The sequence below is a fragment of the Miniopterus natalensis genome, chromosome 7, assembly GCF_054644295.1.
Source record: "Miniopterus natalensis isolate mMinNat1 chromosome 7, mMinNat1.hap1, whole genome shotgun sequence".
Classification (NCBI taxonomy): domain Eukaryota; kingdom Metazoa; phylum Chordata; class Mammalia; order Chiroptera; family Miniopteridae; genus Miniopterus; species Miniopterus natalensis.
Window position 1 is genome coordinate 43,172,710 of NC_142087.1, and position 26,306 is coordinate 43,199,015.

Below are 26,306 nucleotides of genomic sequence, written 5' to 3' on the forward strand. Positions count from 1 at the left end.
AAAAGCATTTTAGCAGTCATTTTTTGCTAATAAATTGAATTATCTTAGTTTAAACTGAGGACTCAAGTCATTGATATACTAAGAATAAATGTGGATGAATAGCCAGATTTGTGATATTAAATGTTTTTGCCACTATTAATTTTAGGAAGGAACCAATGCAAGGAGAGAAGTAATGCTTCCCATATAATCTAATTTTAATAAAAATCAGGTTAATGAGTCATGACAGTTATGCACTATACAAAGTTAGATTTGCCTGAGAACAAACTGTAGATTAGGCATCATGAATAATCCTGACAAGATGACCTCTGAGGTCAGTGAAAGAAGTAAAGTTCAGAATACTGTGTACAATGTTTTACACACCCATCTGGAGCGGGACACGACACCTGCCTTACAGGGACATTTGGCAATATCTGGAGACGTTTAGGTTGTCACACTGCTGCTGCTGGCAATGTAGTGGGTAGAAGCCAAGGATGCTGCTAAACATCCTACAAGAACAGAGCAGCCCCACAACAGAGAATAGTCCAATTCTGCAGAACTGAGGTTGAGAAACCCTACTTGAGAGGGACACATGAGAAACATTATAAGCTTTGGTTTTAACACTGGTTACCACAGGGGGAAGGGAAGGTGTAATTGGGAGATTTTTCACTTTACACTCCTTCAGACTTTTGAATCTGTAATACTACTTATTCAAAATAATAAAATTAATTCTGATAGGTTACTTCCCTAATATGTTGGCTCTCAGATGTGTTAGCTTAGAGGATATATCATAGAGAGGTGGTAAGGTTCCTTATCATTTCAGTTCCTAAAATGAGCCTAAAATGCACTTTTGCTTTTTTTCCTAAAGGTGCTACCCTGTGTGTCATCTGCCAAGACAGAAGCTCCTTACGCCAAACAATTGTCCGCTTAGAACTAGAGGATGAGTGGCAGTTCCGTCTCCGGGATGAGTTTCAAACTGCTAACAGCAGTGATGACAAGCCCCTTTACTTTCTTACTGGACGTCACGTATGAGCTTTTGAAGAGACCAAAAATAGCATAGGGATGCCTAGGTGGGGTGGCGCAGAAACAATTATTTTGGTGGGTTTTTTTCCTTTAAAGTACAATCACTGTGGAGCAAAGTGCAACATATTTGTCTCTTCTCCAAAGAACACCCCAAATGTGACCCAGGTCTTTGGGGGCATTACTCCCTTTCAGTTCCATTTCAGGACCTTACATTCAGGTTAACTCCACCCTAGGAAGTTATGCAATTACTTAAGACGTGGTCTGCCCACGGAGCCTGCGGAGGATATACTTTGGAGAACGAACATGGAGTTTGCATTGTTTCCTACTACGGTATGTTAGGGGGAAGCTCTCAGCATTAGCTAGCCTGAATGTGTTACATGAGACACCGTTGGTGTGGAATTAATTGAAGATTAACGTTTGAGGCCTGAACCCTCAGTTTCTCTTCAGATCTGTACTTTGGTACAGTATTACTCAGGGGTCTGAAATGATAGAATGTAGAAGATATTTGTATTTAAAAAAGAAGTAGCTCTGTCTCTCTCTGTGCAGTGTTAGTTTAAAATTTATAATCTTATATGTATTGAAACTTGGCAAAATTTCCACAGGAGTTAAAAGTTTACTATTTAAACTGAACAAACAAATCAGTAAATGCAGAGCAGGCACTGTGTGTATATAGCAGCTTCTCCTTGCTTAAAGTCCTTTGCTTTTTCCATTCTGTAAAAATGTTTCCAATCTCCAAGCACACCATGTCTATGAGAATATGGAAGAGTGATTAATCTTGTACAAGGAGAACCTGATTCAGTAGTTGAGCCTATTAAGAAGCTTTTAGCAGTCACCCCATACCCACCCTACTTGGTTGGAATTAAGCAGTTGGCACCAGCAAAGCTAAATGTCAGGCAAAGGTTCTGTGGCATTAGTTTGTTTCCTTTCAGGGACTCAAAACTTCCTTTAAAAAATACACTTAATGAATATTTTAGCTGTCTATACTGACCACAACACAGAAATTGCTGAAATGGGAAATGAGGTCACAGAAAGAGGCAGAACTGGCTTTACTTATTCCTACCAGTGATTCTTTTGTAAGGAGTAAGGACGAGTCCATGAAAAGGTCTTTAACTCATTAAAACCAGCAAGGGGTGTTGAGTATCAATAGTAGGCGGCGTAAGTTTCTATACATTTCTCACCATTATTTTAAAAGCAAAAACAGATTTTAGCAAATGTTCTACAACTAAGTCTATTGGAAGTTAACTCTCAAATTACTCCAATTCTCATCACACAATCTCTTGGCATTTTTCTTATTAGCCCATATGTACCACTTTATCCCCTTAAAATGGCCATTTTTACTTGAATCAGGTATCTTATTTGTGGCCTGAAACTACTGAGAGGGGGTCTACTAAGCCTGCATTTACTTAGAACAAATAGTGTTAACTGACCAGTTTTATTAGCTTGTGATAACAAGGAGTTTACAGCTAGTGAAAAGATGGAATGTACTAATCTAAAAATGGTTTGCAGATCTCTTGGTTTTAATATAGCTACTTATGATGCTTTAACTATATTTTGAATGAACAATTCTTTTAAGCCCCATTTTTAATTGTCCTTCAAAGAGGATCTGGTCTGCCTTATATATGCTTTAAAAATACTCCTTAAATTTAGTACTACAGAATTTTTGGCAGAGGTACGTTTTTGAAGCAGGTTAATTTAGATATGAATGTATTTCAAATGTTCCTGTTTGGTTGAAAGGGCCTAATGCAGGTGATATCAAGAAACCCACTATTTGTGCAATATTCCAATAATGTTACTATATAGGGCAAATAAAATACTTGAAATAATTCTAAAACAGTTGTACCTGGGGCAGATGGCCTCTCAGGGTTTCTTCTGGCTTTATGGCTTCATAGTCTAAATAAGATTTTTAAAAGTAGTTACTTTAGTGCAGGTACTCCATATTAGTTAGGGCTGCACTCTGAAACATCAAGTGATTATAAATACTATTTAACCCTGTGGAAGAGAAATACCAGAATAAAGCCAAAAGATCATCACCCCAATGATAGACAATTCAAGTTGACCTGCCGATTCTTTTCAATGCCTATCTTACTGAGGTTTGAATCTTAAAATCACCTTATCAGTATAATTCTTTAGAGAAAGTTAGGTCCTTCTCCTTTAAGGATAAAATTGCACAAGCACAGGACACCATGATTTGTTAATACATACCTTGGTGTGTTCAGCTTCGAGCCTTGCCATTCCTTAGAACATTGTGGTATGAATGTGTTCTCTAGGCCTCCCTAATTAACCTACAGACCTATAGAACCATGACAGTTCATACAGGTTAATACTGAATGTAAACTAAAATTAGAACAAGAATTGTTGTATTCAGTTTTTTTGGCTGTAATTTATGCAATTGCTTTTTGTGATTTTTTTTTTTAGAAAAGCACCTGTGTTAACTTTATTACTGTAAAATTTTAACCAAAAATTTGGTGAATTTCACTAGTCAGTCTACCTCACATTTTGTTTATGATTTTAAATTGTCTTAAGTCGTGTCTACAGTATGTTCCTGTCCTTCCATTTAATTTGGTGAATGTATTAAAATTCTCTCACACCCAAAATAAAAGTCTGTCTTCTTTAAATTAACTTTCTGGTATATTAACAAATAGAATGAGCTCCCTGACTTTCACAATGCCCAAGAACAGCTGGAAGTCCACGTATCACAGGTTGGATGACTCTTTAAGATTCCACTATCCTGGCATAACAGTCCATCAAAGTGCTAAATAAGTGTCTACACACCAAGCCCATTTGCAGAATTCCACATAATTATGGAAGACAGATCTATATATGATCATTCAAGGGATGTTAGAAATATTCAGTGTACACCTATCCCCAATCTTTCATTTTATAGATGGCACCTGTACTCACCTTGCTGTCCTTCTTAGCAGAACTTTGGGTTGGGAGAACTGTATAGTATGACATAAGGTGTTAATCTCCAATTTATTTCTAAACTCTACCTAATTTTACCAACTTTGGAGAGTAACTGTTATTCCAGAAAAATGCCTTTCAGTTCTACAGACTGTTAAAATAATAAGACTTTGATATAGAACCATGAAAACACTCTCCTACGGCAAAGACCCGTTACCTTGGGAGGACAATAAATATTTGTAAGTATGATGACAAATTCAGGAGCAAGTAGAAATTGCCAGCGTTCTACTACATATTCCAAAGCAGTTGCCTTGGAAAGACTAAAAGCTGTTTAGCTCTGTCATACCTTTGAATTGAGTAACCTAGATGTGGAACAACATCCAGAGAATAAACATTCCTCATAACTCTCTTCAGTCATGGAGACTGACCCTTAAGCTTCCTCTGGGTCTAAGGGAATGTTGCTGTAACACTGAAACCCTGGCTTCATTGAAAAACCCATCACTAAAGATGATTCTAGAACAGGTCTCTGAGGCCCAGAAAAAACCATTCACACAATAAATTCCTTGTGCTCTCAACTGTCACATATTTAGCTAAGGAAAGTATCTACTTCAATGACTATGAGAAAAGTTGGAATAAGTTATATAAGGAAGAAAAAGCAACAACAAAAACTGTTCTGACCACTTCTTTGTTCTATAAGTAGTCCAATATTTTATTTTTACTAGAAAGTAGAGGGAAATTCTGTTGTAAGAATCTTCCCTTTATCCCCCAGAAGGCTCAAGAGCATGAGAATAGATAGATAACTATGTCTATAGTCACTACTCCAAACATTAACTCAGTAATCTTAAACCCTGGTGAATTATGACTAGGCAGTAATATGGCTGAGTTCCTATCCAAATGCAATACCTGGGAAGCCATGCAAAGTCAGCAAGAATAATTAAAACATTACTGCATGTCTACTGTACTTACTGTCTTTATGATAGTCATGCTTTTAGTAGATACACCAAGTTCACTATTTTATATTATGAACAGGTAAAATAGTGATTTTTATAATTCACACAAAATAAAATCATTGCATGTCCATGCAGACAAGAACATACTCCATATAAAATCCCTGTCTATGCTTGTGGTTCCTATAATGTCTATATACTAGTCATTTTTATAATGAACCAACTATTCAAGGGCAGCTGACAAAATTTAAAGACACCTTTATATAACCAGCAATTAAAGAATCAACCTCTTTTGAAGTTTAACTGTGGCCATTTGTGCATACTCACTGTGTCCAGTACTGCCTCCGCTACTCTGTAGATCACTCTTCTTTTTCTAAGGTGACTTGTCAGTCTTCAATTGTGATGTGACAGTGTTGACCATTCTTTGATTCTTGAAACACTTCCTTCGGTTTCAATCACTCTCTTCTGGTTCTCTTACCTCAGGCATGCCTTCTCAAGTACTTTGAGACTTTTAAATGATGGTTTCTTCACAACTTTCTTCTACCCTTTCATTTTATACACCCCAGGGTGGGGAGCTCTTTTAAACCTTCAAATAACTAAATTCATAAATTTCCTTAATTCAACCTTCTCCTAAACTCTGGATGAGCATATCCAACTATATACCAAATAGGTTATCTCCACTTGGAGAACATCCAACCACCTTAAAATCTTTACCAAAATTGAGTTCATCCTCCCTCATCCAATCCTCCCAACATAATTCTTTAGTATGACTCTTCTCTGGTCAGTTATCAACTCGCACCAATTCTTCCACTGTATCGTCTCTAAAGTTTATCCATCTCCTCTCATCTTCATCCCATACATCACAGCATTAGTTTTAGTGTTTCAAAACTTTTCAAACAGACTGCTATAGTAGTCTCTTAATTACATTCCAAGTTCCAGATTCCTTACCTGTAAACTCTACCTCATAGCACTATCAAGATAATGAAATAAAATAATGCGGTACCATACACAGAGTGTGAAACATAGCAAAAACTCAAATGTTAGATACTATTAATACTATTCTTAAAAAAATACCTAGACTGTAAGTTATTTGAGGGACAATGTCTTCAATATAAACATGAAAATAAACTGCTTTCCTAGTAACTGGTAACCAACCAATCAATGTATCCTCTCTATCCCCAGGTCTCCTTGAAACTACCAAATTTGGCTCCCCTAAGCAGCATACTATGGCTTGTATGGAAATTGGAACTGTATTATGAGATTAACAGTTACTAGAGCAGCTACACTATACCCCAAAATTTCATCCTGTTTTAAAATAATTATGGTCCCTGTCAGGCAAACAATGATACCAAGCATAAATACAAGAGTCTCAAGCCCAAAGGGAAAGGGAGTGTCAAAGTTCAGACCATCATGATGAGTCAGAGGAAAATATTTATACTGCTTTATTGTTAAACCCCTAACAAGTACAGAGCCTTATACCACTCTCTAAATTTAAAAAGCATACATCTGTAGAGGGATAAAACATACATCTGTCTTTTAAGTCTTAACTTAAGGCCCAAAATTTTAGCCATTTTTTAATGGAGATATAATTTCAGCTCATAAAAATAATCTATGTTAAATCATAGTAGTGCTTCATTCCTGGGCTGTGGCTCTTTATATTCTCATATCAGGATTAGAGATAAAGTTCAGAGGAGTTGTTGATGACATACTGATTAATCTTTTGGCAAAAAGTGAAAACTACCTTTTAAGAAGGTAGTGTTTTAATTATTTTCAAGGTATCAAACTTAAAACTCCCTGAAAAACCACAAATGACAACACACCATTCATTTATCACTTAGAAAAAGCTATCAAGTATTTTATTATTTTATTCTACATTATATACAAGTCATAAAAGGCCACAGCAGTTTTTCAACATATAAACCCTTTAAAAGTAGAGGGAACTATGAAGGATTGACAAGTATCAGAATGAAGTCCAGTGATGAGGGCATATACTCAGTGTAGTATTTCTGAGGAATAACAAAGCAGATACCAAGTCACTAATATTTAGTTTGCAACCATTCCACAGGTTTTTATAAACCTCTTTGGAGTTTTGTTAACAGCCTAAGTGTGCCCAGTTGCCATTTAAGAAGTAAAACCAGAATGAAATAATAATAAACTTCACAGGGTACTTTCCTAATTCTAGTCACTTAAAGGTCTCCAAGAAGAAAAGACTCAATCCTTTACCACCTTCCACTTCTTTCTGCCATCAAGAACGGGAAAGAGAGAAATGGAAGGAAAAGCTCAATATTCCAAATTCCTCCAGCTTATCTGGAGCTTTGCTTTTTGGTGGCAGTTCCTTCAAAGTATATTTCAGGCCCATAAAGAATTAGCTTTGAATTCTAAAACATTTAATATTGCACCCTACCTGAACAATAGCTCAAAAATACTGGTTTCCACTCTGTGAAAATACAATCTTTAAAACTATAACTGGTATCAGCAGAACAATATTTAAAAAATACAGTACCAAACTACACTGGTATATTTCCATACTAAGAACTTCAAAATATACTTATCACTGAGACCATAGTCCTTGCATTAGTTTTCAGTCCACTATGAACAATTATCTGCTGCATGTAAACATGTCTAAATAACTCTAGATAAAATACATTAATCATAAATTTCTGTAAAAGATAATAAAATATCTTCTTTAAAAAACAAACATTAATAAGCTATTACTGCATTGTTTCCAAGTTTATGAAAATGGAACAACCTTAGGTTGTTGCCAGTCCTGAGTTCATTGTAACAAAAATGGCCCTAGTTCCTGGTTAAAGTCTGCAACCAATCCATTCTTCGTAGATGTCTTCTGGTACTGTAGGCAAGAACTTGTTTTAGGTGCTATTTTGTCCATTAATAAAATTATATACCAGAAATTGACCGGTGCCACAGTACTGTGTTGCGAACAGTTTTCCATCAGGAGTGGGATCTGAGAAAGCAATTTCTTCTTTACTCAAATATGAGCCATATATAAAGTTACTCCTATTTAAAAAAAGAGGGGTGGGGGAGTAGAAGGGTAAAAAAAACTTATTAATAGTTTTAATTATTAAAATTAGAAAAACCTGTCAAATACAGTTTGACTAGAGAGATTTTTTAGGTAATGTTGTATATGCTAAAAACTGGAAAATAACTATTCATCTAAAATATTATAATTTGAGGTAAAAAAATTATGAAAGCAACAATGGTTTTAAAAACATTTTTGCAACACCTTTTCAAGATAGAAATATTCAACAACTCTGAGTGGAAAGAACTTCTTCAAATTTAAAAAGAACTGTGAGGAACACCAAAATTAATGGTGAAAGACTGAAAATTGTTCCCCAGAGATTAGGAACAAGGTAAGACTATCTCTGCAAACACCTCTACATTCAGAACAATGTACTGGAGACTCTAGCCAGGGCTAGTGTCTAATTAAAAATGAGGTCTGTTGCCACTGGTTATCCACATGCAAAAGAATGAAGTTGGATCCTACATCACATCACACACAAAAATTAAAATGGATCAAAGATATAAATGTAAGAGCTAAAACTATAAACTCTTGGAAGAAAATATAGGCAACTGATTTTTGTGGCCTTGGATTAGGAAACGATTCTTAGATATGACACCAAAAACACAAGTGACAAAGGAAAAGATATATAATTTGGAATTCAAAATTAAAAATTTTGTGCTTCAAAAGACACCACCAAGATGAAAAAACAACCATGAAATGGTAGAAAATATTTGTAGATCATGTATCTGATAAGGGGCTTGTCTCCAGAATATATATAAAGAACTATCAAAACTCAACAGGGCGGCTTCCAGTCAACATGGCAGCACAGGTAAACATGGTACTCAAATCTTCCCACAACCACATCAAAAATACAACTAAACTTCATAAAAACCATCATTCATAACTGCCCAAAATCTAGCTAAATGGAAGTCCTACAAGTAGGGAATTAAAGGAGAAACCACATCGAAACTGGTAGGAGGGGAGGAGATGTGGAACAGGCTGGTTCCACACCCACACGTGGCAATTTATAATCAGGAGGAATATCTTGGCGGCAGAGATCTCCCCTGAGGAGTGATGGGACCAGCCCCACGCCCCCAGCCCAGCATTCCAGTGCCAGGAAGAGAAGTCAGGCTGTAAAAACCAGCAGGGATTGTGGCTGAGTGGAACAGAGGGCTGCTGGAGTCCCAGGCAGTTTCTCTCAAAGGGCCCCACCATGGACTTGCTCGAACTCACTCCTTCTGAGCTTCCGTGTTGGGGCAGCAGCTTGAATGGAACCAGAGACATATGGGGAGGAACTAAACTGTGTAACATTAGGGTAAGAGCTGAGGGTGCTATCACCCAAATTAAAAGTGCTGGCAGAGGCCACTGATCCTTTGCTGAGCCCTCCCTTAACAGAACTGACAGGCAGGCACCATACCTGAGTCTCCATCAACCTGGCTCACAGTGTTCGCCCTGCTCTGGTGATTCCAAGACCCTGCCCTACCTAACTTGTGGGTTCATCCAAGCCATTTCCAGTGGCTTTTCCATAAAACTGGCCTCTCTTGCCACATGCTTCAGACTTCCCTAAAATCTCTCAAACAAGCAGCATCTGGCTTCCATATACACTGTATGTCTTGCTAAATGGCCCCAGGCCCGGCATTACTGGTAGCCTACCTTGGCTCACAGCTTGGCCTATGCTTAGCATCTTAAAGCCTAACATAAGTAGAGCCATCTGCAGATTTCTCTGTAGCTTGTGCCAAGTGGCCCCAGGCAGGTCACAGGCAGTGGCTGACTTTGCACCTCCCTGGGTGGCCCCAGAGCCAGTGTACCTGGTAGAAAGCTTCAAACCACAATAGATTATATATAACCCTACCACCTCCACAAGCAACACACTCAAGGGATGGACTCGGTAAGCACCAAAGCCCCAGTGAAACAAGTCCTGCTACAGAGGGTTGACTCCTGCACAGCAGCTCCTCCACTGTAGTCACAGCTGGTCCTCACAGCTGATTGGCGGGGGGGGGGGTGGGAGGGGGATCCTGCCCAGTGATGCCAACAGCAATCAAGGCTCAACTACAACAGAATAGTGTACACAGCCCACACAGGGGTGTGCCTGAAGCGCCCAGCTCAAGTGATGGGGAGGCAAGCCACCAGGCCATACAAGACACTCACTACACAAAGCCACTCTACCAAGTCCAGGAAGAGACATAGCAGCTCTACCTAATACACAGACACAAACACAAGGAAGCAGCCAAAATGCGGAGACAAAGAAACATCTCAAATGTAAGAAAAGGAGAAATCTTAAGAAAAAGAACTAAATGAAATGGAGGCAAACTACCAGACACAGTTCAAAACAATGGTTATAAGAATGCTCAAGAAATTTAGTGAGAACTTCAAAAGCATGAAAAAGAACATAGGTACCATAAAAAAGAGCCAGTCAGAAATGAAGAATACACTAACTGAAATGAATAATTTATAGGGAATCAACAGCAGAGCAGAGGATGCCGAGAATCAAATCAGCAATATGGAATATGAGGGAGGAAAAAACCCCAATCAGAACAGCATAAAAAACCTCCAAAAAACCAAGATATGAAGATGCTGTAAGGAGCCTCTGGGACAACTTCAAGTATACCAACATTTGCAACACAAGGCTGCCAGAAGGAGAAAAGAAAGAGCAAGGAATTAAAAACCTATGTGAAAAAACAATGATAGAAAATTTCCCTTACCTTGTGCGAGGACTATACATACAAATCCAGGAAATGCAAAAGTCCCAAACAAGATGAACCCAAAAAGGCCCACACCAAGACTCATAATCAAAATACCAAAGGTTAAAGACAAAGAGAGAATCTTAAAAGCAGCAAGAGAAAAGTTCCCATAAGACTGTCAGCTGATTTCTCAACAGGAACTATGCAAGGCCAGAAGGAAGTGGCCAGAAATATTCAAAGTGATGAAAAGCAATGACCTATAACCAAGATTATTCTACCCAGCAAAGCTGTCATTTAGAACTGAAGGTCAGATAAAGAACTTCCCAGACAAGAAAAAGCTAAAAGAGTTCATCAGCACCAAACCAGTATTACATGAAATGTTAAAGGGTCTTCTTTAAGAAGAAAAAAAGATTAAAAATATGAACAAAATGGCAATAAATACATATCTATCAACAACTGAATGTAAAAATCAAAATATACAAGCAGAACAGAAACAGATTCATAGATACAGAGAACATTTTGACAACTGCCAGATGGGAAGGGGTTTGGGACGATGAGTGAACAAGGTGAGGGATTTAGAAGTACAAATTACCAGTTACAGAATAGTCATAAGGGTGTAAAGTACAGTGTAGGGAATATAGTCAATAATATTCTAATAACTATGTATAGTGCCAGATGGCTATGAGATTTTTCAGGATAATCATTTAGTAAGTTTTATAATGTCTAATCTCTGGGGTGTACAACTGAAAGTAATACAATACTGTATGTCAACTTTAATTGAAAATAAAAAATGATTTTAAAAAAAACAAGAAAAAGATTAAGAAACCAATTTAAAAATGGACATAAGATTTGAATAGGCATTTCTCTAAAGAAGATACATAAATGGTCAATAAGCACATGAAAAGATGCTCAACATCATAGGCATTAGGGAAATGAAAAGCAAAACCACAATGAAATACCACTTCACACACACCAGGATGGCTAAAATTAAAAAGACAGACAATAACAAGTGTACACGAGGATGTGGAGAAATTAGACTCTCATACATTGCTTGTGGGATTGTAGAACAGAGCAGACAGTTTGGAAAACAGTTCTGCAATTTCTGAAAATGCTATATAGTTACCATATGGCCCAATAATTCTACTCTTGGATATATACCAAGAGAAGTAAGAATATAGAAATATTTCTCTATTTACCAAGAGAGAAAAAATACGCAAAAATTTGTTCATCAATGTTCAGCTATTACCTATAATAGCTGAAAGGTGGAAACAACACAAATATTAAACTGATGAATGAAGAAATAATATGTGGTGCAGCCACACAGTAGAATATTATTTGGCAACAAAAAAGGAATGATGCACTTGGATACGTTCTACAATGTTAAGTGAAAGAAACTAGTCACAAAAGGTCATGCTATAGATATTCATTAATATGAAATGTTCAGAACAGGCATATCCATTGAGACAGAAAACAGATTAGCAGTTGCCACAAGCCGGGGAAAGGGGAAATAAGAAGTGATTAATGGGTATGGAGTTTTGTTGGGGAATGATGAAAATTTCCTAAAATTAAACAGTGGTGACAGTTGCACAGCCTTCTAAATATACTAAAACCCACTGAATTGTATACTTTAAAAAAGTGAATTTTATGCTATGTAACTGTATCTCAAAGATGTCATTTTAAAAATTATTTTTAATATAACCAGGATATAGACTATTAGTAGCATTTTCATAATATTTTATTTTTTTATTATTTTTTATTTTTTTAAATATATCTTTATTGATTTCAGAGAGAGGAAAGGACAAGGAGAGAGAGACAGAAACATCAATGATGAGAGAGTCATTGATCAAGCCCGCAACCCGGGCATGTGTCCGGACCGGGAATAGAACCCTGATGGCCTGGATCCTAGGTCGACGCTCAACCGCTGAGCCACGCCCTGCTGGGCCATAATATAATTTTAAAAGGTGAGCTGGGTACATAAGAAGGATCAATAAATGAAGAAAATAAAAACTCGATGTGCTTTTAATAGGAAGCTTATGGTGCCGATTTCACTATAAACTAAAACAATGTTATGACTGTCATTATACCTAGGTTTTACAATACCCTTATTTAGGACTATTATTTAATCAGCTGCATTTTCTAGGTTTAGGTCTAAAAACAGACCTGCCTCTTGTCATGAAAAGGGTGGCTAGATCTGAGCCCTTCTGAATCATTACTCAGTGATAAAATAAGGGGGAGACCAGAAATACATAAAGGCTTTAAAATTCCAGAGCTTTAGAATCTCACTTAAAACAATGATGGATTATTTTGAAAACTATAACACTAGATAGTAGACAGGGATTCTATGAATAAACAAAATTAAGAGACTGATCTAAAAACGTCATTTGCATGAATAATTTTAATCTCCTACATTAATCCTTTGGTAAAGGTTCTTTGAACAATAAAAAACATGTAATTTATCTGAGTCTTTTCCTCAATACTTTTAATTTAAAATCAAGTGATAAAAGCAGAAGAAAAACTAATAAAATACTTAATTTATAAATAATATTATTAAATTAAGGCATTTTTCATAAAAGCTAAATTCCTAAGAAACTTCCCACATTTATTTTGGTTGTCTTTAAAATTCTCCAATATTAAACAGAATTTGAAATAAATGGGTCATTTTGACTTAATCATAGTTACAAACAAGTAATTTTAAATGGTTTAATATTTGACCAACACTGCTTTTTCTCTTCCCTCTCAGATTAACTTCACATAAAAAGTACCAACAACCCTAGCCTGTTTGGCTCAGTGGTTAGAGCATCAGCCCACGAACTGAAGAGTCCAGGGTTTGATTCCAACCAAGGGCACATACCTCAGTTGCAGGCTCAGCCCCGGTTGGGGCGTGTACGGGAGGCAGCCAATTGATGTCTCTCTCTCACATCTCACTTCGATGTTTTTTTCTCTCTCTCTCCCTTCCACTCTCTCTGAAAAAGCAATGGAAAAAATATCCTTGGGTGAGGATTTTAAAAAAAAGTACTAACAGATCCAATACAGACAATTTTATGCAAATTTAAATTAATATAAAGGTTATACATTTAATAATAAAATGCCAATCTTTATACTAAAGCTCTGGTTAAATCCTAAAGTACTGAAAAGAATTTGAAGGATTACATTCAAGTTACCTTAGGCATTCAATCATGCGAGAAGCAATTTTCTTCCGACGCATCATGCTGAATACCCATATTCGACTGATTCCACAAATTGCAGGCTCTGGCAATGTTGAGCAGCACCAGGCCTTTTGCCTTTCAAATCTGACTTTTTCTTCTTCTGACCTGATCACTGGAAGTTTCTCTTCTATAACTCTGTAGCCCTATAGGTACCAAAATTGGAAAAAATTTTAAAGTGAGAATATTACTTAGCAATTGTCTAGTACTGACCTTAGTTAGGGGGCCACTACATTTGTCTGGTTTCTTAACAACTTACGGGGACCATTTATACTTTCATTCTCATTTTAGGAAATAGATATGGATCTACATTCTGTTCTAATTCATTTACTAGTTACATGACCATGAGAGGAAGTCAACTTAATTAAGCTTTGGGTTCCTTATCTATAAATTGGAAATACTCATTTCTTTCAGAGAATTATTGAGAAACTGAATAAGGTAATATATACAAAGTACCTTGCCATCATGGTTGACCCATAATAGGAACTGAATGTTAGTTTTCTCTACCTCCCACATTCTAAGGACCAGCAAAAACATACATATTAAGAACTCAGCAGTCTAGGGTTCAAAGTTGTGTGGGAACTAGGACTAGGGAAGGCAGAGTAACCAAGAATTTAGAAAGGTCCTTTCCCCAAATGCCCATCTCTTTTTTAAAAAAATCAAGTAATTTAAAAAACATACATCTTCTCCACCAGTCTAGATGCAAAAAAGACACAGCCTGCCTTCTGTTGGGACATAGTATTAAACTTAAAACAATTAAGAATTAACAACACAAAAAGCAAGCATTATATAGCTATCTTCTAGTATAAACACTTCTAAAAGTCATTTTTGGAACTAGGTAAGATAGGGAAAAAAAACAAGGGTTTTTTGCACAATGTAAAATTAACTCAATTTCAATATGGCAAACTTTCATTAGTCATTTTTTACCAAATTTATATTCCCAAACTCCCCTATCAGCTATTCATTTAAATCAATTTTGTTATTATAAATAGCAAGATTCATAAAACTACAAAATTTCAGGCCAAATTTTCTTTTTAAAAATGGCTTCACAGACTATTAGAAATTAACAGAAATTAACTCACACAGACTTTTTTTTTAAACTGATCTCAGAGAGAGGGAGGGGGGAGAGAGAAAAATCAATGATGAGAATCACTGATCAGCTGCCTCCTCCATGCTCCCTACTAGGGATCGAGTCTGAAACCCCAGCATGTGCCGTGACTGGGAATCGAACCATGATCTTCTCCTTCATAGGTCAATGCTTAACCACTGAGCCGTGCCGGCCAGGCTTATTTTGACTTTTTAGTAGAAAATTTCATGATGAAGTACACATTTGCAGGCAACTATTAGTATACTAGAAGATACCAACTGAATATAAGTCAAATCCAATGAGTATTGGATTCAACATCAAGAACTCAGCTGAAAAAAAGACAGAATTCAAATGGGGTATGACTCAAAGTGAGCATAATTAGGGAGTTCAGAATTTTCTGTTCTCTAAGTAAGTCTGTTTCTACTTAACTCTTATAATGTGAACGTACCCCTTTTACTGTGATTCTATTGCTTGTTTGTTTTGTACAACTTGGATCCTAAATGCAAGTCAACTCCTCATCTAGAGCTCATCTAAAGAAGTGGTGACCTATTCTGGAGATGGGCAGCTTTTAATAAAAGGCCAGATATTTGCCCAGCCGGTGTGGCTCAGTGGTTGAGCGTTGACCTATGAACCAGGAGGTCATGGTTGATTCCCGGTCAGGGCACATGCCTGGGATGCAGGCTCGATCTCCAGTAAGGGGCATGCAGGAGGCAGCCGACGTATGATTCTCTCTCATCACTGGTTTCTCTCTCTCCCTTTCCCTTCCTCTCTCTGAAATAAAAAATTAAAAAAAAAAAAAAAAAAAAAAGGCCAGATATTTAAGCTTTGTAGCTAAGGGGCATGCAGGAGGCAGCCGACGTATGATTCTCTCTCATCACTGGTTTCTCTCTCTCCCTTTCCCTTCCTCTCTCTGAAATAAAAAATTAAAAAAAAAAAAAAAGGCCAGATATTTAAACTTTGTAGCCCGCCTTGTCTCTGTTGTAACCACTTAACTCAAACTTTGAAAGAAACCACAGACAATATGCAAGCAAATGGGCATGGCTGTGTTACAATAAAAGTTTATTTACAAAAACAGGCTAGATTTTCACCTAGAGTTATAGTTTGTCAACTCTATTTATTTCAATGCTGAAGGGACTGAGACATTACATTATAATAGTATCCAACATGAAAACTTCCTAAATAAAATTTAAGAATACTTTTGATTTATAGAATTTGTATCTTACATACTAACTTGAGAAACTAATACCTATTGAAAATAGAGCTCTACTGTCGTAAAGAATTATACACAGGAATTCTTGCATTCACACTCTTCCTTACATTAAATGTTGATAAATTTACTAGGATTATGTTGTTGAAGGTATAACTCTTTAAAACACCAAACCACATATAAACACTCTAAAAAATAAAAAAAAATCACTTACCCATTGGATATGTTCTGCAATTAGGCAGCCAACTACTTTTTTGTCATTAGAAATAAAGAGAAGTGTTTTAGTTCTGGAATAGCACATTAGTGGAGCCTGTTGGAAACCTAAATCATTATCAACCATCTCTCTAATTTCGTCAACCTGCCAAATAAAGAACAGTATTTTTTTAAAAAAATAATGAAAGCATTATGTATATGTAAAAATATACAATTTCATAGAAAAAATAAAAATATATATACAATTTCAATTCAATTAGGTTGAGTATATCATTCCAAGGACATCCTCTAATGCAGGGGTGGGGAATATCCAGGCCGCAGGCCATAAGGCCCTGCCAAGGCAACCACAGGCGGGACTTTGAAATTCAATAAATCTAGGAGCTTTTCTGACAGCTAATTTTTAAGTTGGTAATTTTGTATGGCCCTCGAATGATGTTATATTCAAATGGCCCTTAGCAGAAAAAAGGTTCCCCACCCCTGCTCTAATGAGTTCTTTTGAATGACTGTGCTACCAATAACTTTTTCAAGAGCTGTAGACCAATTTGCAAAATGAGGGAAGAATTGCAGAGTGATGCTAACTAAGCCCAGCAGTCTAGGGAACAAGAGAAGTGAGAGGTTCTACAATAGGCAATAAGAACATTAAGACTTCCTATTAGAAGCATTACGGAGAGAACTTCATTGGAATGTTAGCCAGGGAAGCCACTTTTCTTTCCAAGCCTTAACCAGTACTCTCATCTGTAAAGCGAAGTGGGCACAGAGGAAAGAAACATGTTTACTCCTTATCAACCATTTATAGGTCAGACATTACACAAAGCACCTTATGAATATTATCGCACTTAAATCCAACATCTCTTGGAGGTCTATGGTTTCTCACTTTACATATGGAAGCAATAAAATTCAAAATTAAGCAACTTTCCCATGTGAGATACTGGACATCTAGAAAACCAAGCAGCAAGGATTTGAACCCCTACTATTAATATGGAATCAAACTGTGCTTCTTCTAGTTTACCTCCTAGAACTGTGATCAAAGTCAATGATAAGCGCAAACTTTTGCAGGTAGTCAAAATAGAGATTTTTGTAGGCAATTAAACATTAGTTCCTTCTCCAGTTATAAAATAATCTGCAAATATTCAGCCCAATAAACATGGATTTATGTTACTAAATTTAAAATGCAAAAAAAAAAAGAAGGTTAAGTATATATATCTCTGACATGCAGAAAATATCATGTAATACATCCCTTATTCAGTGATGAAGACTCAAATCCTATTCCTGGAACAGTATCCTACAATACAACTCCTAATTTGATTCCTAAAGGTAAATGACTCACAATATTCTAGATTTTAACTTTAACCTATTATGGGTTACTAACTAGTAACACACTGAATTGTAGGTTAAGATCTGCCCTAAGAAACTAAATGAGGAAACTGGCATTTACTGTGGATTCTTACTAATAAAGAACGTCTGGATACCACATATAGTGATTTAGCAAAATTCCCACTGTATGTTTCCAAATGATCATAGTTGGAATTCCAAAAATTCCATAATTTAATTCTCATTGAGTCAATCACTAATCCAACATGTGTTTGTTTTCGTGCAAAGATCAATGTTTTTTTATTTTTCTCAGAGATTTTCATTGGTCCGATTAAAAAAACCACCAAACCTTAAGAAACTCCAAAACAAAACAAAACAAAGAGTGAAAAAGCAAAAACAAAAGGGAGAACCTTCTCCCCACAGCAGCGGCAGCACCTCCCATCCTACAGAACGGGACGGACCCTCACTGGGGTTCCCATAGACCTGGACCCACCAGACTCACAGAAAAGGCCTCTGGAAGCCACCCCTGAAGTTGGCAGCACCAAGAGGACCAATATGGGTGGAGGATATCGATTCTACCTTCCCCACTGGCCCCATCCCCCACTGCCTGCTTCTGCTTCCCTGCCTCCTGTCGCCCTCCCTCAGGATCAATGTCTTAAATACAAGACTGGTGGCACATTTACATGTAATTCTAAATGCTAATTTAGTCCTGGACAGTTTTGGCTTAGTGGTTGGAGCATTGGCCTACAAACAGAAGGGTTCTGGGTTTGATTCCAGTCAATGGCACATGCCTTGGTTGCAGGCTCGATCCCCACCCCAGTCAAGTGAGTGTGGAAGGCAACCAGTGTGTGTGTTTCTCTCTCTTCTTTCTATTCTCTCTGAAAAGCTATGGAAAAAATATCCTCGGGTGAAGAGTAGAAAAGGAAAAAAAAAGAGAAAAAAATAAGTGCTAGTCTATATTTGTTAGGCAGTGGGAGAATGGAAGTTTATTTGGGTATCTAGGATTGTCTAATAATATATACAGTGTTATCTGAAAAGTAAGGAACCACAGAATAAACTTTAAGTAGAATGTTAGCTATATTTTCAAATAACAGGTTCAAAGTATTTTCCTTCGACCCCTGTTTCAGGTGAAGTATTCCTAATTTAAAGAAGTTAACTTTAAAAAAGTATATTATTTTCCTTTTATTTTCAGAAATTTTTGACACAGTGTAGTGTAATTAAGCTTTTCAGATACACAACTGGACTCATTGCTTTACATTATGAGGCAATTCTGAAAAAGCATCTGGACATTGAAGAAAACATTTTGAACACATTATCTGAAATGTAATTAACATGTTATTTAAAAACAAGTTTATCTCATGGTTTCCTGACTTGTAAGATACTCTATATAATAAAATGGTTCCAGATTTCATTATTTCTCTGGTTCATTTCTTTGAATCCTTAAAGTAAAGAATTCTAAGTTGCACTAAAATTTGGCTTACACTAGATATGAGGATTTTGAGTTTTCTACATTATACAGGATGGGGGCAAAAGTAGGTTCACAGTTGTTCATACAGAATATACAATTAATAATACAAGAATAAACTCTGTGCTTCGCATACTCACAACTATAAACCTACTTTTGTACCACTCTGTATTTATAGATCAGAATGTACCTTTTTTTTTTTAATATATCTTTATTGATTTCAGAGAGAGAGGAAGGGAGAGGGAAAGAGATAGAAACATCAATGATGAGAGAGTCATTGATCAGCTGCAGCCTGCAACCCGGGCATGTGCCCGGACCGGGAATCGAACCCCGATCGCCTGGTTCCTAGGTCGACACTCAACCGCTGAGCCATGCCCGACTGGGCGATCTTTTTTTCTCTTAACTAATATGACTACTTCATGCTTAATTTCAGGATTACTAAAACCTACTATCAGATAACTTTCTGCAATAAGTTTTTATTTAGAAACTATTCTCAGAAATTTTATTTATTAATTTCTAATTTTCTAAATTATTATGATTCAAATTTCAATTTTAATCCTGATTCTTATAACCATTAATGTGGTATTATTAACTAACTAGCATGCTTTCTATATCATCACTCAAATTATTGATAATACAGAAGAGTAATCAAGTCACTAAAAATTTATTTCCCAATTACACACTATGAAGTTTAACCATAATTTTTCAGTTGAGTTGTATTCTTTAAATGCTTATTTCTTGTTTTTGGAATTGGTGTTTAAACAGTCTCTTAAAATCAGATGCAAAATTATTTTATCCATTCTACATGAAATTTCACTAGAAATTTACCTTTTTCAGGGCATACTTTGGGTCTTCAGGAAGAACCATTATTATCCTGCCATCTGGATATTCAGCCAGAATTCTTTCTTTTTTCCAGCCCTAGATATTAAAAAAGAAAAGAATAAATTTTATGTACATTTCATTCATCAGATCCATGTACAAGAAAAATATATCAATGTGTCTAAAAATAGCAAACATGAAAAAAATATATGCTCATTAATGTTTAACTAATGACAAGATAAATCAGCTATTTTGTTAAGCATACAATAGGTACAGTGCAAACTAATCTCTTTATACTACTCACTCAGAGATACCACAAGAATATTTTTAGCTTATCATTTCCCATTTAATTAATTTTGAAAATCACACACCAAAAGCAAGCCCCTTAAAAGCCAGTGATTCCCAGAACCTAAAGGATAACTCTCCTACTTTCTTGAGAAAAGAAATAAACTCTTAAATTTCTTTGGAACACAGTTACCTCCACAAACAAACACTCATGGTTTTATGTCTAGCATGCCAAAGACCTCCAGGAGGTTTTAAATGAACTGATTTGCATGCAGTAGTCCAACATGTAAGGAATAAGTGTTTATTCTTATTGATCACAACTATCAAAGTCACAAGAAGGAGACTATAAAAATATAACTACCTTCTAAGAATCTAATAGGGAAGGAGAGGCTACGTTGTGTGTATCTGAAGTTAAACATACTCAAAAAAAGAGAAGTAATAAACTCTTCTTCAGATCCACACTCGTGGTGATTAATGAGCAGAACCTGCATGAAAAAAAAAACAAAACAAAAGCCACTTAAATCTAGTAAGATGGGACTGAACCAGAGGTTAAAACTAGGAGCTTTGAAGTTAATAATAAGCACAGAAGGAATGAGCTTAACTGGTTGTTCCAGTTGTCTTACCCAACCAACTTTACATAAAAAAGCCTTTCAAGAAGCAATATGTACTTCTATTAGAGAAAACCATCATCTTCTTTCTGAAATATTTCTTTTAAGAATATAAAAGCTCAATGAAACCAAGAAAAGGCAACTACATTTTTCTTAATATGGCAAGTCTGTCTACAAGAAGGTTCATTTTCTTAAACAATCCAAAATGATTATTTTGGGAGGGGCAGGACCTTAGCTGGGAAAAAAAGTCTAGTAACGAGCTTGATATATGCAACATTGGATTAAAGTATTTAAAGTCAGAATTTGTTTAAAAAATAGAATACCCAGCCCAGCCAGCATGGCTCAGTGACTGAGCATCGACCTATGAACCAGGAGGTCATGGTTTGATTCCCAGTCAGGGCACATACCCAGGCTGCAGGCTCGATCCCCAGTAGGGGACGTGCAGGAGGCAGCTGATCAATGACTCTCTCTCATCATTGATGTTTCTATCTCTCCCTCTTCCTTCCTCACTCTGAAATCAATAAAAGCATATTTTAAAAATATATATAAAAATTTAAAAAATAGAACACCCAAAGAAAAACTAAAATTCAGGAGATTAAGTGTTCTCAAGATTTGAAAAAAAGAGTAGAAATAATAAGTCATAGGAGTCATTTTTTTTTCAAATTAGAAACTAAATCTAAAGCATATCTAAATCTGAATGTAAGTAAACAGTTTTTAAAAGGCATAAAAAATATCACCTCTATAAAAAAATGTATGTTAATGTTATTTTGGGAAAAGCTTTTAAAATAAATTTTTCATAAAATGAAAAATGGAAACTTTTCATTTTAAAAATTAAACTACAAATTCAATGAAGAACTAGAAATTTAAGAAATTTAAGAAAGTAAATTTATAAGAAAGTAATACATCATGAAATATCTAAAGATAATTTAATAAACTATTTTCCTATTATCTTTAAAAACAAAAATACTGGTCTAATGTCCTTATATTACACCACAGGGACTAAATTATTTTGCTCTACTGATTTTTTAGTACAAAATTTTCTCTTGAAACATCTTGAGACTTGCATTTTCATAGAGAAAATTTATCACAATTGGATCCAACATAATTTTATGTTTTAAATTATTGTTTTTTCATGTACACATAAGCAGGAATTGCAAAGGGCAAAGTTATTACTGCTTAGGTTTCTAATATTCATGAAGAGAGCATATAGTCACGAAAACTTTTTAAGAGTTCTAGAGTAAAAATTCAGGGTTTAAGTCCCTGTTCTTTGTAGTCACCAGCTATATGGCCTTGGGCAAATCACTGGAACTTTCATTCTCTTTTCTGAAGGAGGCTACGTACAAAATGGCTGTCATCACTCCCATCACTTAGTAGTTAAGATCACCTCCACCACTTTGTATTTAAGATGATTCTTCACGTAGTAGCCACTCAGTAAGTCTTAGTAACTACCATTCTACCTTCCTATTGGTATCTAACTAAGGTCAATCCACTAATCTAAGAAAATACAAGTTAATTAATCAAGTTCCTACAGTTAAGTGCAATAATAAATTCAAAGAACCATGATGGCTAATGTCTGTAAAGTAACATTATTCAAGACACTTATGTGCCTCAACTGCAGTTAACTCTTTCTTAGAGTCAATAACCACATGATCCTCCTGACTTTAAATAATTTAGAGGAAATGAAGTATACTGCTTGAAATTGAAGCAGAGAGGGAAGTTGCAGGGAAGGGTACATGTAATTCAGAAGAATAACCACACAGCCACAGCTTTTTTGTAATGATATAAATTCCAATGCAATGCATTTACACTTCTCACCTATAGTTCTTAACGTGTTACACATATCCCTCAGCTAGCATGTAGTATTTTCCAAACCCCAATTTTATTAATTCACTCATCTGGCTGCTGAAAAGCAGAAATCTTTATAGTTCTAATAGCAATCAATAATTTTTTGTTCCACCCTGTTTCAGTTACTCTCAACTTCAGAATCTAAAAAATGAAAGGAATTTTTTCTCTTTTGGCTTAAACAACAGAAATTTCCTGTCTTCATTCTGTAGGCCAGAAGCCTGAGATCAAGGTTGGCTGTTGGTTCTTTGGGTGGTGGATACATTGATGTATATAATTCATTAACCAAACATTTAAAATCTGTGTATGTAAATTGAATGTAAATTATACCCTAATTTGAAAGTTCACACTAATCACTTTCATAAAAGATTAAGAATAGCCATGAAAGTACAACCTGAGAAATAAAACCAACAACCAGCTTTTAAAAATAATTATCAAGAAATATTGCAAGAAAAAAGACATAGGGGAATAACCTTTAGATTAAAAGAGACTTAAGACACATACCAACTAATGCTATATATAAATCTTAATTTAAAAAAACAGTATAGCCCAACTGGGCATAGCTCAGCGGTTGAGCCTCAACCTAGGATCCAGGTGATCGGGGTTCGATTCCCAGTCAGGACACATGCCTGGGTTGCGGGCCAAGCAGACGATCAATGACCCTCTCATTATTGATGTTTCTATCTCTCTCTCCCTCTCCTTTCCTCTATCTGAAATCAATAAAGATATTTTTTTTTTTTTAAATTGATAAAAACAAACAAACAAACAAAAAACAGTATAGAGCCCAGCCGGCATGGCTCAGTGGTTGAGTGTTGACCCATGAACCAGGAGATCACGGTTCAGTTCCAGTCAGGGCAACATGCCGGAGGCAGCCAAATGATTATTCTCTCTCATCTTTGATGTTTCTATCTCTTTCTCCCTTCCTCTCTTTGAAATCAATAAAAACATATTTAAAAAAGCAAAAACAACAGTATAGAAAATTATGTTTAAGGAGTTTGAACACTAAGGGAATATCTGATATTATGGAATTAGCTTATTTTTAAAGGTGTAGTTATATTATTTAAATCAATTTTGATTTTAAAAAGTAATTCTTTTCATTTTTTAGAAACATATTTCAAAATATCTACTAAAATGATAATGTGATACCTGAGGTTCACTTCAAAATAATTGGGAAGTTTGGACAAAAGAAGACTATCCATTAATTGTTAATTGTTGAAGCTGGGTGGTGTGTGAGAGGGGTGTGTGTGTGTTAAAACTTTATTTTGGAAAATTCAAATCACCCATCATCAAAACTGTACCTATGGCCCAAAACTTGCTCAAATACCATTTATTTAGCTCATTCAAAATTCAGTTACAAGTTATTTGACATTACCCAAGGCAGAAAGTATAAAAAATGGAGGAAAAACTGCATAAGAGAAACAAACTATATACTCTTGAAATATTAAGATATTTTGTTGAAATAGATTTTGAATGTAAATATTTATATTTTTGAATATTTAAAAAATAAAAAATCAGCAAGGGTAGGCATCAAAATATAAATAGAAGTAATCTAAGGGATTTGATTTCTTTTCCTTTTAGCATACTATATTTCTTATTTTTCTACGTGGCCCCATTTTGTTTGGGGTGGTAATATATGCATTCCCAACAATGAATTTAAGATTAGTCTAAGACAGTGTTTCTCAATAGAGCTATTACTGACATTTAAGGCTAGACATTCTACCTTCTTTGGAACTGTCACAAGCATGGCAGAAAGTTTAGTGCCCGGAGCCCCTGCCCACTAAATGCCAGTAATATTCTCCACATGCTACCTAACAGAAGTTGATACAAACATCCCACTACCCTACCTTGAGAACCAATGCCATAAACCAGTCATCACCCTATTTATTTTTGCCAGATTCTTGCTTTCCTAGTTCCTTGCAGCTAAACCAGGTCCAATTGTGATAAATGAGACAAAGGGAACTTTGCAAGAGCTTCGGGAAAATGCTTTCCTTCACTAATATAAGGAAAAGGTCACTTGAAGGACCCTGTCTGAAGTGAGTGCCCACCCCAAACAAAATTTCTGTATTTATTTTATTTATTTATGTATTTATAATCCTCACCCGAGGATATTTTTTCCATTGCTTTTCAGAGACCGGCGGGGGGGGGGGGGGGGGACGGACACCACCCTGATTAGGGCCGGGGATTGAGCCTGCACCAGAGATATGTGCCCTTGGCTGTAATTGAACCCAGGATCCTTCAGTCTGGGGGCCAACACTCTTAACCACTGAGCCAAACTGACTAGGGATCCATTCCCAACACTTTAAAATCTCTATTCTTGCTCTACTATTTACTTCTCTTTTTTCTAATACCCAGTTTCCTCTTTTTCCTAATCGTCTTCCAAAGGAAGATAGAAAAAGTATTCAGAAATAAATTCTTATGTATTCAAATTTCACATAAAAGAAAGTATAAGTTAAGCATATCATGGTTTCTCTAACTCAGTTTTCTGTAGCAGCACTGTCCAATAGAACTCTCTGTGACAATACAAACATTCTAAATCTACACTAATAGAGTAGCCTGATCACTGGCTAATGTAATTGGGGAATAGCATTTTAATTTTATGCTTAGTGCTACTATGCTGGATAATGCAGCTCAGTAGGAGAATCAGATCTGTCAAATCCTTCTTCAGAGTATTCCTTGTCATAAGTTTTTCCCCAGTTCAACCAATGCCATCCATAATCAGTACTATACACACACCTCATACTACTCTCTCCTTAAATACCACTGAAATATTTCCCTTCCTACACTCCACCAAAATATTATTTCAACATTATTTAAGCTTAACTGTCTGATTCATAATGCTCAAAATTCTTTAACATCTAAAAGAACAGAAAAAATAAAGTCCACATGGCATTCAAAATCAAAATCACAACCTGATTTGATGCATTTTTCTAGTGTTATTACCTACAAAAATCTGATTCAGTAAAAGATCTACTCATTATTTCCCAAAATGTTAAGCTTTCTCATTAGTTATACTATGCTATCAATCACAGATGACCTCCTTATGACCAAAAAGAAAAAAAAAATCTTAATTCTTCTTCACCCACCTGGAAACAAGCCCCTTTTCTGATCACTGCTCTGGCAAAGTAATTAACACTTCTAAATTGCAAAGCTAATTTATACTTAATCTAAATAGTTAAGGCTAATTTATTGCTTTAACAGTTACTTAAATCTTTTATTGTTAACTTTTCATTTCTTTAGGATTTGTTCCTAAACTTGACAGCTTGCATATATCATATACCCTAAGAGTAGGGCCCTCCACAGAGCATTAATCAGATGTTAATTCAAAGAAGGTAAGAACAGAAGAAAAAAGGATTAAGTTAGAAGTTTCTCTGCAAAAAACCTAAACATTATTCCTCCTGTGCATTACTAAAAGCTCAAAATACAGCTGAGTTCTGGATAGGTTTCTGGCCTGGTAACATGTCTCAATGGTCTAGAGGGAATTTTTCCTGCTTTCTCTTCATACCTTTAGGAAACAGTACCTTAGTTCATGAAGTGTTCCCAGGCCTAAACCAGATCTAGGCTCCCTCGGAAGCATTAATAGTTTCTAATAAGTCAGATAAAATGCATTTCCTCAAATGGTGTCAATGAGAAAGATGGAGTACAATGAAGGAATAGAGCACGACTCCAAACCCCCGACTCCAAACCAAAGAGGATAAAGAAAATATTTTAGTCAACCAAAA

At 35.8% G+C, this 26,306-nt stretch overlaps 2 protein-coding genes across 6 annotated transcripts in view; one reads left to right on the plus strand and one right to left on the minus strand.

Annotated features, from left to right (window-relative positions):
* GREB1L (GREB1 like retinoic acid receptor coactivator) overlaps positions 1 to 3,598 on the plus strand; it is a 201,713-nt gene extending 198,115 nt beyond the window's left edge. Inside the window, exon 35 of the mRNA XM_087818992.1 lies at positions 845 to 3,598. Within this exon, the coding sequence (XP_087675118.1) occupies positions 845 to 1,008 (164 nt within the window). The 3' untranslated portion in view covers positions 1,009 to 3,598. The remainder of the gene's footprint in view (positions 1 to 844) is intronic.
* A 3,075-nt stretch (positions 3,599 to 6,673) lies between these two features.
* The window catches only part of ESCO1 (establishment of sister chromatid cohesion N-acetyltransferase 1), a 51,191-nt gene continuing 31,558 nt past the window's right edge, over positions 6,674 to 26,306 (minus strand). For 3 of the 5 annotated variants that reach the window (XM_016211508.2, XM_087818993.1, XM_016211509.2), the window contains 4 exons: positions 19,862 to 19,951; positions 16,259 to 16,402; positions 13,709 to 13,896; positions 6,674 to 7,862 (listed from right to left, as the gene is read on the minus strand). In XM_016211508.2, coding sequence (XP_016066994.2) covers positions 7,715 to 7,862; positions 13,709 to 13,896; positions 16,259 to 16,402; positions 19,862 to 19,951 — 570 coding nt within the window. In that variant the 3' untranslated portion in view covers positions 6,674 to 7,714. Of the gene's footprint in view, positions 7,863 to 13,708; positions 13,897 to 16,258; positions 16,403 to 19,191; positions 19,952 to 20,498; positions 20,623 to 26,306 lie in introns of those variants that run through there. The other 2 variants (XR_001603087.2, XM_087818994.1) reach the window with 2 other exon arrangements.